This window comes from Arvicanthis niloticus, chromosome 10 (genome assembly GCF_011762505.2).
Source record: "Arvicanthis niloticus isolate mArvNil1 chromosome 10, mArvNil1.pat.X, whole genome shotgun sequence".
NCBI classification, from domain to species: Eukaryota; Metazoa; Chordata; class Mammalia; order Rodentia; family Muridae; genus Arvicanthis; species Arvicanthis niloticus.
In genome coordinates, this window is record NC_047667.1 from 25367583 (window position 1) to 25379980 (window position 12398).

Below are 12398 nucleotides of genomic sequence, written 5' to 3' on the forward strand. Positions count from 1 at the left end.
ATCTTGCTTAAATTTTTAAGTACTTAAACTCAGTGGTTTTGGTGCTTTTAATCGATATCATTTGTGATATTTAGATAACCATGTCCTTATGTATTATGATCATATATATTTACATTAACTTTCATAAACTATTTAGGATGAATCATGATCACATTTAACTCAGATATTTTTCCAAACATTTTCGCAGCTATTTTAAAGTTTTTAATCTTACAGTTTCAAATTTGTTGCTGTTGTCATTTTCAGTTTAAAATGTTTCCCTTTGATTATGCGTTATGGTTTGAATGTAAAATGTCCTTCACAGGCACATGTACATACTTGGGTATCCAGCTAGTGACCTTGTCTTGGAATGCTGTGGATGTAGGGCTGTAGGGGAAGACCTTGAGGTGTATAGGCCAACCCCACTCCAACCTGTGTGAATTCCATCACACTTTCTTGGGCTGGGCTGGACTGAACCCTCTCAAACTGTGAGCCCAAAATAAATCCTTTCTCCTTTACTTTACGTCAGATACTTTGTCACAGCAACAATAACAGTTAACACATGATGTGTGAACATTGAGTTCTATGACCACTGTTTTTAAAGACTTATGGGTGTGAATGCCTTTATGTACCATGTGCCTGGTTCCTATGGAGGCCAGGTGTTGGATCCCCTGGAACTAGAGCTACAGGCGGTCGTGAGCCTACTATATGGCTTGGTGGTGTCTTCTCCAGGTGCCTCTTGTCCCCAGCTGTTCTGCTATGAGTGCTACTTCTCCCTTCCAAGAGAGGATTTTCCTTGCACACAATAGCTGGGTTATGTATGGAATCTACAGAGACAACTACCTCATCCAGAAATCAAGATTTGACCATCACAATTCATAGGATCTGGTGTCACTCTGATGATGAATCCCTCAGGGCCAAACGTTAGATGATAAAGAGAAACTGCTAGAATGATTGAAACCACAGCTTGCACTCTGCCAAGTTAGGTAGTTGATGGGGAAGTTAGAATTCGAATCTTAAGGACGAGTTAAAACAAGCAAAGTCCTATCTTGTGTTTCTATACCACCGATGCAGCTTGAACTGGGAATGAAGAATCCTTTACTTCTATTTGGGTAGGTCCTTTGTACTGAGGGGCACAGTGGATCAACAGTAGTGGATAACACTCTGGTCCTGCACTGAGAGATGGCTGGCATACATGTGCGTGAACACACACACACACACCGTCCTCATATAAACATCTTAGATATTCATTTAGATACTTTCAGGTACTAAAGGTGGGGTAGCTGGGAATGAACACTATCTTGAGTCAGACAGGAGCACTGGGCTGAGCTTAGGGGATGACAGGAGCTTAGGGGATGAGTCAATGTGAGCCTTGTAGCCTGCAACTGTACAACTGTCCCAGGGCTAGATCTACCCACATTTCTTTGGTGGCCCTTGGAGGGCATCGGGGAGGCGAGTGGGAACAGAACTGGAGAGCTGGGGGAATAATGTAGCTTTCAAGGAAAGCAGGTTTTGGCAATGTAAAGACTTAAAAAAAAATGTTTAAACAAACTCACCAGAAAATTAAAGGACAAGCAACAGGGAAGTCCCTCAATGTAAAAATGCTCCCAGGATTTGTTTGGAAAGGAAATAACATTTAATGATAAGTATTCTGCCTCCCACCTACCTGCCTGACATCACTTCTCAGTGATTTCACATTCTAGTGCAGATTTCTAGCGATTCACAGACGCCTCATTAGCCAGGGTGGCAAAGGGCTGACCCTCCCCAGTGCTATGATTCTGCCAGTCAATGAAACCAATTCTAAAGTCACTTTCAGTTCAGACTGACTTTGTAAACAGCCCCTTCCTGCTTCCAGGCAAGGGCTGTATCAGGGAACTTAACACACAAAATGGTCCGGACTTAGGGGGCTTCCTCTCAATCAGGGCACATGTGTTAAGAGATAAGTCATTCTGTACTAGTAACCATGATAAAATGCAGATTGTGACATCCTGCCATGTGTCAAGGCCAAAGCAAATTTAAGAGTTTCTGAAGATGTGTGTGGATGAACGAAAATTCTGTGGTTCCAAGCAGTGAGGTAGATGATCGCCTCCACTCTCCAGTTCTCTGTGTAGTTCCAAATACAATGCTGAACAGGAAGATACAGAGTTGTTCTTATAGTTTGACCCCCGCCCCAATCCCAACCAGTTTTGATAGCTTGAAATGTCTCAGTTTTCTGTTTTGGCGTGTCTACAAAATTAATGTTTCAGCCATGCTAAAAAGCGAGCTCTGTGAGCCTGTGGGGCCTTTTAATGCCCACTGTGGGAAGTGATGTTTACCAAGTCCATCAAGGTTTTGACCAGTGGGATGACAGGGTGAAACTGGTGCTTCAGTAAATGCAGTGTGGAGGGAAGCCTTTGAAGACTCTACAGAACTATGGCTGGCATGAGCCAGTGGCAGTGAGGACAAGGAACATTAACTAGGTAGGTTCTGGCTACTGCCTGGGATTGAGGTTCTTCTGTTAGTAGTAAAGGAAGACGTAAGAGACTCTGGAGGTTCTAGCCTAGCATCTGGAACGTTTTTCAATGACAGGCATTGTGATTTCATGAGATGGAATCTTAGTTTTCATCTGCAGTCCCTTGGATGAGAATTGTAAATGACTCAGCACACTTGTACTGGCCATTCTTTTTTGAGAACTGTCTCTTTAGTTGATCGGCTCATTTACCAACTGGCAAGTGCTTTTGGTGTCTAGAGGCTAGAAAACATCAGTTCCCCCGTAACTAGGGTCACATGCAGACCACCGAACCATGTCTCCAGTCCTTCCTATACTTTTGTAACACAAATGTAAAGCACTGGTATGCAGGCGGCTCATGTACAACAGTCGTCTGGTGTCTAGGCATGACACTGCAATGCTGAGATGCTTTTGAGAAGCTTACATGCCCAAAGGTAAGCATGAGATGATTCAAACTCCATCAAATTATACAAACCCCACAAACCATTAAAAACAAAACAAAACAAAAACAAAAAACCCTCGCTCTGAAAGCACCACTCTGGTTTTAAGTATCACTATTTCTATGGGATGATAGAATTTCACTCATTCTAATTCCTGGTTCTGAAGTCATAGGGCTGCAGCTGTCGATTCATCAGCGTTTATTCTTCATTATCTCTGTACAGAGGTTAGTAATAAACATGCTCCTGTTTCCTATGGAGCATTTTCCTCTACCCCGGCAAAGTTCATCCATTTACTAGCCAGGTGAGGGGAAAGCACCATGGTTTATGGATATTTCTCTGCAGTGACACTCAGTTTTTAGGATCAAATGTTTTTATTTTGGACAATTAAAATACCGGAGACTGTTGTGGAACTGTAGTTGTACTCTGAGGGTTGTCTTTTTTGTTTGTTTATCTTTTGGTTTTTTGAGACAGGGTTTCTCTGTGCAGCCCTGGCTGTCCTGGAATTCAAAGACCAGACTGGCTTTGAACTCAAGAGATCTGCCTGCTTCTGCTGCCTGAGTGCTGGAATTAAAGATGTGCGCCACAATTGCTTGGTTGAGGGCTGAGTGTCTTACAAAGAGTGGAGCTCCCACCAACGCCTGAGCACATAATTACGCATGAGGACTGTTTTGGCTATCAGTTTTTTTCATGCCTTCATGTGGCTACACTGAGCCTAAGTGATAGCTAGCAGAATGGTTAGAACTGGCCACTGTGTACAGAGGCTCAGAGCCACACTGAAGACGCACACGGTGGTACTCAGGCCTCACACTTCTCAACTCACCAGAGATGGTGTGATTGTGTATGAGGAACAGAAACATTTATGGGTCATATAGATAGATACCATCTGAGCAAAGCATAGAAACTTAAAAACATTCCAAAATCACCTAAAGAGGCATTCGAGCATAGTTTAATATTAAAAATTACTTAAGTAAACCATCAACTACTAAATTTAAACATAGGCTGAAAGACAGGAAAACTCCATGATGTATTCTCCTGAGTCCAAATAACATTACCAAACACAAGACAAGACAACACACACTTTATTGAAGAATCAGCGTAGTAAGTTGGTGCCATGCTTTTATTCGAATGAAAGGGGAACTACACTGTACCAAGAACGAGCAAGCCTGACAGCACAGATCATCTGCAGTGTTCCGGAGTGGACAGGAAGCACACCACACACTGCACATTGCCCAACAGTGTCCATGAGTCACATCAGAGAAGGGGACTCTGGCTTTCAGCAGCCAAAAAAACCCAATAATACTCCTAAAACAAAACCGAGAAACTGCAAGGAAAACTTTAGAAGTTGTGGTAAATAGCAGAAGTTGACAGGCCACACTGGTTACCATGACAAGGATTTGGCAAATTTAACTGAGTAGTTACCATGGTAACTTGACCTCCAACGATGAAAATGTTTGTGTTTCAGTAAGATTGATGGAAATCTCCAAACTTCATGAAATGGCATATTTTCGTTTGTATAATTTTAAAACATAATTTAAAAAGCTGCACCATAATAAAAAAAACTGCAGACTAAAGAAATATATCTGTATTCCTCTTGCATTAATAAAGTAAAATCTTATACTGAGAGCAATGAACTTTGTGGCAATATTCACATTACACCTTTGGACACTAGACATTCCGCTCAGCTGCTGGATATACAGATGGGAGCACGAAGACAGGCGAGGTCAGTGTTCATTAGTTCTTTCAATGTCCTGCATCTGACTTTTCTTTATTCAATACTCAGGTGATAGCAAAGAGACCGCTTTGATAGGGAAAAAACCTTGGTTAGTAATAAAAAATGCTTATTAAATTCCTTTGTCTATAATTCACTTTGTTTTGATTAAGTTTGTTTATAACTTTTAAACTAGTCTTATCCTAAGGATGTCTGTTTGCCCATTTCCTTCTAATTGTGATAAAAACTGGTGTCTGAAAGGTAAAATGTGAAATTCCCCATTTTTAATATTTATATATACACAGTATGTATACATTTAAAATATAAGAGTTACATATCCTGGTCTCTCACATGCAAGCAGTAGATCACAAATAGTCTTGAGCTACACATACATTTTGCACAGGTATTGGAAAAAAATCTGTGAAAAATTTTTTTACAGTTTTAACAAATATACATAAATATAAGAACATAAATTACAGTAAAATATTGACAGCATTTAAGAAAATGTTGAAAACGCAGATGCACTGATACCTAAAGGCTTTATAATAGAAAAGTACAGCTCAGGGACTTCCCATTCCATTCTTCTTTTTAAATAAGTAAATACATCACATGAGACATGAGTTCCCTCTCTAAACAACTTAATTAGAGAAATGTACATATTCCATCTCTATATCCCATGAAAGAAAACAAACTACTCTCTTGCTTATAAACAATGTCTTCCCACTAGTGTACATGGTTGTCATAACACTGAAACATAAAAGGGCCACACAATCAATCATTCAAGTCTTTTCCTGAGAATGAAGTTTCCCCAACTAACCCTCTGGTATGTTCGCTAAAGAAGAAAGACCGTGTAGAGGAGATTTCAAGTGTGTTCTCAATCTAAGCTGGTCCACTGGAAAAGGATTAAAAAGAAAGAAAACCCAGTATAAGTAAAATAACATGAAGCTACTTTCAAATCAAAATGTAGCCCTTTGTGCATGTTTAAAAATTCTAAATATAATTTCTATATCGGTTATAAATATAAAGGCCTCCCGAGCTGCCCAGGAAGCCTTACATTTTCATACTGAAAGGCAACACTCACGTGTCACTCACTTCTGCCAGCTTATAAAGTAACGTACTTTAAAACAAAGTGTTTTGTTGTTGTTGTTAAAAGTACAGTCTAATGTATTCTGAGTTGGCCAGAAGTGGTGTAGAAACGGCACTGACGGAATCGGCAGCGTCTTCCAGGTCAGCTTGTGTGGTCTGTCTGCAGGGAACCCAGTAGCAGCTTTTACAACCCCTCCTTATAACAGAGACATGTTAATACTTGTGTGAATAATAAATACAGAATGTAAATACTAGAAGGAGTCTTGCAAACACTGTAACACCATCAGAACATGAGGGCTACTGTAAAACTAACACTAGTGTTTCTCTTAACATTATATGAAAGGTGCAAGTTACTTCTTAACGTGGACTTTCTACTTTCATGATCTCCACATAAAACAAACAAAGGCAGCTTAGAATAACCCCCCAGGAGAGAGAACAGGAACAACAACAACAAAACCATTTGAAAATGTGCACACATAGTACAGGGTAAAAAGAAAATACAACACATAATTGTCATCTAGCCACACCTCAAGCCTATGTCCCACTGTGTCCATGAGAATTCAGTGCTTCCCGTTCTCTAACACAGGCAGGTGAACCTGGTAACATACAAACCTCCGTTTGTGAATCAAAACATTTCCTTCATCACGTGGACTTATCACCTAGTAAGAATCTTCTCCACTCCAAATACTGTGATTACATTCCAGTTGTTCACAACAACAGAGTTAAGGTCCAGTTTTAATTGATAAAAATCTTGTTGGCAATTAGAAAGATTTTCTATAGGCAGGAAAGACGAAGTACAAATTTACCACAAAGGTTCTGCAGCAAGCATCTCCTGCCTCCTATGCTTTAGTAGGTAAGAGTTTTTTGGGTGTTACTGGTCTTTTGGTCTGCCATAAGTGGCTATGGATGGTAATGGCATCCACACTAGCAGATAACGTTTTAGCAGGTATGTGGCTAAACTGTTTTCTGTCAGAATTGTACTTGTAAAGTCCCTCAATCATCTTTTTAGTGATAGATTTAGGACCTATCCCAGTCAGTTTATTGATTTCTTCAGTTTCTGGGCAGTAAGTATACAAAGACCTGAACTGGCAGCCTGAATCCCGGAACAAGATTAAGAAGTTGTTGGCATCTGACTTCTCCATTTCCTTTAGAACAGAAAACAAAAACAAGATAACAATGAAGCTGTTAACATTTTACTTAATGTTTATATACTTGTTAGTATTTCTTGGTTAAAACTTATGACATAGTCTAAAACTAAACTTTCTACTACTATTTTGGCAGTACCGGGGATGGCCTACACATGCTAAGAAGGCACCCTGCCACCGTACAGTACCGACACATTGTAAAGTCTTTATGTGGCTTTTAATTAAACGTAAGTCTTCCAGAACTCTGAGAGTAGAGTAACTCCATCTAATACTAACATACATTACTGTAGACCCTTCTCATGCTGCCCAAACTCTAGCAGCCTATCCCAGTATTTCCCTTTCACCCATCCATACAGAAGACTCTGAGGTTTGGAAATGCTACTAAATTTACTTTCATGAGAACATGCTTACCTCTAATATTTTTTTCTTCTGACCTTCATTTACTTTTCCAGCCAAACAGCAATGAGCTAAAGCATTCTGTATTATGTGCTTATTGGATTTTGCACTAGGTTCCTTGTAAAGCTTTGGTCCTGTAGGAAACATTTACAACAGTTAACATTTCCAAGACAGAAACACTAAGTTTTCCATGATGGAACTGCCGCACTGCTGACTACAAGTGAGGACTGGGCTCCGGACCTGAAGCTGCTCCTAGACCTCTTTTTTCTTTTCTCTTTTCTTTTTCTTTCTTTCTTTGTTTCTTTCTTTCTCTCTCTCTCTCTCTCTCTCTCTCTCTCTCTCTCTCTCTCTCTCTCTTTCTTTCTTTCTTTCTTTCAAGACAGGTTCTCACTGTTGTAGCCTTGGCTGTCCTGAACTCCTCAGCTAGACCAGGCTGGCCTCAAACTCACAGAGATTTGCCTGCCTCTGCCTCCCAAGTGCTGGGATTAGAGGTGTGCGCCACTGTGTCCAGCTCTTATAGTGTGGCTACACTCCAGCCACACCATGGTTTTATTCACACAGCACACATTTGGAGGATGCTCTTGTGGTTTTTTTGATGCTGTCCCATGAAGGCGGTGTTAGAAATAAGATATTGCTTGTAACTGTTACACTGTCTCCTTAATATTCCCAGTCTGGCTAGATTCCTTACTGGTGAGCTTAAAGTATAAAGGGTCCAAGAGTAATTCTTAGTTTACTTTAGTTTTCTTGAGACTGACTATATTACTTTAAGTCCAGGCTGGCCTGGAAATAACTATGCAGTCCAGGCTGGCCTCAAACTCATGGCCACCCTCTTCGGGTTACAGTTAGAAAGTCAGCATACTTGGCTTTAGCTTGTGAAAAGGTCAGAAGGTGTCGAGGGAGATATTTAAACCAGCGGCTCCCAGTCTGGTTTATTCTTAACCAGCTGCCATCTTCCTGACTAGACAAGGCCTGTGGCCACAAGCAGCGGTGTGTTCTCTCTGCTGGCTGCTCGGCTCAGGACACCGGCTCAGGCGGGCCAGAAGTACCCACCCTGGCAGGCACAAGATGCCAGCGTGGGAGATGGCTCTGCCAATCTTCCACACTGTCTCCATAAGGCTGGGCTGAGCCCAGACCATCCCACCATCCACACGGTACCCGGTAGAAAGGAGACTCTAATGGTTAAAGACTATCCAGTAGCTTTATATATTTGGTAATGCTCAAATATCAAGATGCCCACATGATTGGAAGTGTTAACCAATTAACTAACCTAGATATAAGTTGTTACCCAGGACTGCTCTTAGTACATGCGTGGTCATCCATTGCTCCTACATCTCTCCTCCTTAGCTCCTCCTCTTCTTCCTTCTCTTCTTCCTCTCCTTACTCCTCCTCTTCCTCTCCTTACTCCTCCCACCTTAGCTCCTCCTAACTTGCAGGGAAAATATGCCGCTACAAGAAGGTGGTCTTGGGAGATAGCATTTTTCTTGCAAGCACAAGGATGTGAGTTCAACTCCCCCAAACCCACACTATATTAAAAAAAAAAAAAAAGGTATTGGTGAGGTAGAGACAGGCAAATGAAACCCGGTTTCAAAAAGACACAGCTGGATGTGGTGGCATATGCCTTTAATAACAGTAATCAGAAAACAGGCAGCTCAAGGCTAGTCAGGAGTACACAGCAAGCCCCTGTGTAAAAATGCAAAGGCAGTACACCACACATACAGGCTGTCTTCTGGTTCTCCATGTGCACACAGAAAGGAAGAAAAAACATTTTTTTCCAGGTTGTTCAGACTGCTCAACTTTACAAAGGAAGAGGGAGCAACATGGAAATATTGTCCAATCTCACACTAAAGGCTGTCAGACTGGGGCTGAAGAGGTGGTGTTGGCTGCTTGCTCTTCCACAGTACCTGGGTTTGATTCCCTGCCCCCACACAGTGGCTTATAACCATCTCTAACTCTAGCCCCAGAGGATCTGATATATTCCTGATGCAGACACCAAGGTATGCAGGTGGAGAGCAGACATGCACATGGGCAAAACACTCATACACATGAAATAAATTAGATAGATGAGAAAGAAAAAGAAATAAAGGAAAAAAGAAAGAAGAAAAGGAAGGAAGGAAAGAAGGAAAGGAAGGAAGGAAGGAAGGAAGGAAGGAAGGAAGGAAGGAAGGAAGTCAGATTGACCATAGGAAGTTTTAACAAACAGCTAAAGAATAGAAGGGGGAGGGGGAAGCCAGAAAGTAAATACATGAATAGTTTCTAACTCGTTCTTGGCTACTGAGGATGTGGTAAGGCTTCCAACTCTGCGAAATTGCAGGTCCATGGGACCATCTCCTCCTCCTGCTGTCCCCACCCCATTTCCTTCCTGGTCCTTCACTGCGTACAGGTGCCATGTCTCCTCACTCCCGTCTCTGCTCCTGTTGTCAGCTGTCCTCTCACTTTCTAGTCTCTAGTCTGGCTTTGATCAGTGCTGCCCACCCAGAGGCTGGAGAAGGAGCTGGAGGAAACAGAGACAGTGAAGACGACAACTCCCAGATCTTATGCCTTTATCTTTAGGTTCCCATGATATTATTATTATCATTAGTATTTTGGTGCTAGGAATTAAGCTCAGACCCTCATGCAAGTTAGGCAAACGCTTCACCAGTAAGCTTTATTATTATTTTTAATTTTGAGACAGTTTCATTAAGTTTACCTAGGCTGGTTATAACTGAAGTCTTGATGTTAGGGAGAGGTATGAAGTCCTTATGAAATAGAATCTCCATCACGTAGTTATGAGAAACAATATTTTGTTGATGAAACTTCTCTAAGGTTTCTTTGAGCCCAAATTACCATACAGAAATGGCCAATAATATGGGCAGATGGCATCTAAGTTACATCTTTAGTTTTATTTAGAAACCTACTTTACTACCAGGGGTGAGTCACTGCCTCCTTCAGTGGGGCTGCATCACTGAAAGGCTCATACCTCAGAGTGACCCCTTTCCTTAATGTGTACCACATGCTTGGGTTTGTGATGCAAGGTGAACCTGTAACACCTGTACCGCACTCTATGCCTGTTCTCGTTAGTCAGGTAAATTAGAATGCTCCCCTGAAATACACACTAACCTGTGTATTCTGTTCCAGAAGCCACTGAAGAAGTTGTAGATGCGTTTTCCCAGTCTTTCTCGCCATTCCGACTGCCACAACGACTTGGAGACAAGAAGCCTTCTACAGACTCTGACCTAAACAATGAATATCTTACATTTTATGTCTCAGAAAAAAGCATCTTTGAGCTCCTGAGGATGCATGTGATAGTATCAACCAAACCAACCTATAACTTTAAATGTGAGGTAGTGCTAATACCGCATCTTCTTGATAGCCATCTGAAAACTGGCAGCTAGCACAATGGAGTGGTGAGACAGTGTCCAGGCTGAGCTCCTGGGACCCAGAAGCACTCCTTTTTTATGTGGGTTTTCTAATTCAAGGTGACACTGATCTTTCAAATCTCTGTGCTAGAGAAAGAGTACATGGGTCCTTCTACCTGTGAGTTAGATACAAATGCTCCAAAATGCTGCATTCAAATAAGCATGTGACTTTGGGGTCATTCTAATGTCACTGTCTTCAACGGGAAGACAGATTTTATTTTTCTCTATTATTTAATCACAGTCATATTAGCAACTATTTGTATAAAAATGCTGTTAGTGCTTATAGCTTATAAAAGTATTAATGTTAATTCAAGTCTAAAAGAGCACTGAAAAGTAAATAGATCCTTATATATTATTACATATATCTATATAATTATATAAACTACATCATTAATAACTATATTATATGTATTATACATAATAATAACTATATTGTGTGTGTGTGTGTGTGTGTATGCATGTGCATACAATGTCATGCAGAAGGTTGAAGGGCAAGCTGAAGTCATTTCTCTCCTTTCACCACATGGGTCCCTGGGACTAAACTCAGGTCATCAGGCATGGCGGCAGATGCCGCTACCTACTGAGCCATCTTAGTGGCCCCACCTCATATCATTTTAACAGAAAGTCTTAAATCAGCAAAGCTAAAAATCTGTGATGCTTCACTACTATAAAATATAAAATAACTAAATAATTTTTATTTACATTTTTATATAATTGCAAGTACCACATTATTTCCTGTGAAAAACATCTAAAAGCTCTGGGCTTACCTGGGCGTCCTCTTGCCTGAATGAACACTCTCGTTATCACCTGTGTTCAGCGATGCCAAAGAGAGGCTAGAGACTGAAAAAACACGGTAAATTCGTGATCCTGAACAAAAAACAAAATTGGAAATGAAAAAGAAGAAACTAGAAAAGAGTCTGTTCATTAGATAACACCAGCAATGATAATTGGACTTTGGTCATTTTTTTCTTTACTCCGAATCTAAGCACACAGTATGTTGCATGCATATATCCACAACTAAAACTAAGAATCAAGTTTTAGGCAACAATAAAACTAATGTGCTGTTTCAAAAGTAAAGTGGTCAGGAAACCTAATACCCTGATCAGGTTTTTGTTAAGCAAGAAACATATATTTTGGAATATCTAATTTCTCCATGCAAAATTAACTTACAAATTTCTTCCAATGCTTTTTAGTTTGATTTTTATTTACATGCACTTTTGCCTGCATGTGTGTATATGTACTGCCCGCATGCCTGCTGTCCATGGAGGCTAGAAGATGGTGTTGGATCCCCTGGAATTATGAACCACTGGTTGTGAACTATTATGTGGGTGCTGGGAACTGAACCCTGGTCCTCTGCAAGAGCAGCAAGTGCTCCTAACCACTGAGTTATCACACTAGTCCCAGCCATCTCTTCAGCACATCAGCCAATGTTATAAATCAAGGATTCTCACCAAGCCAGGCTCATTCCTATAGCCTCAGAATTTGGAGCACTGAAGCAGAATTGCCAGCTGCAGCCCAGCTCGTGCTGAAGAGCAAGCATACGAGCCAAGCTTCACTGCCTGGTCAATTTTAGGTTAACCCCCCCCACCCCTAATCCAGAATAACTTTACAAGCTCTTATTTAGTTTTGGGGGGATAGGGATAAAATCTAGAGCCTCAAGGATATTAGGCAAGGCCTGTACTTTTTTATTTTTAGCTCTAACTGTAGAAATTCTCAGAAAATTTTCATGGCACTACATTAAATAAAATGACTAAAAATTATATA

At 40.8% G+C, this 12398-nt stretch overlaps 1 protein-coding gene across 4 annotated transcripts in view; it reads right to left on the bottom strand.

Annotated features, from left to right (window-relative positions):
- Positions 1 to 3965: 3965 nt before the first annotated feature.
- The window catches only part of Camsap2 (calmodulin regulated spectrin associated protein family member 2), a 73010-nt gene continuing 64577 nt past the window's right edge, over positions 3966 to 12398 (bottom strand). For 2 of the 4 annotated variants that reach the window (XM_034512883.2, XM_034512880.2), the window contains 4 exons: positions 11402 to 11501; positions 10336 to 10451; positions 7255 to 7373; positions 3966 to 6843 (listed from right to left, as the gene is read on the bottom strand). In XM_034512883.2, coding sequence (XP_034368774.1) covers positions 6538 to 6843; positions 7255 to 7373; positions 10336 to 10451; positions 11402 to 11501 — 641 coding nt within the window. In that variant the 3' untranslated portion in view covers positions 3966 to 6537. The remainder of the gene's footprint in view (positions 6844 to 7254; positions 7374 to 10335; positions 10452 to 11401; positions 11502 to 12398) is intronic. The other 2 variants (XM_034512884.2, XM_034512882.2) reach the window with 1 other exon arrangement.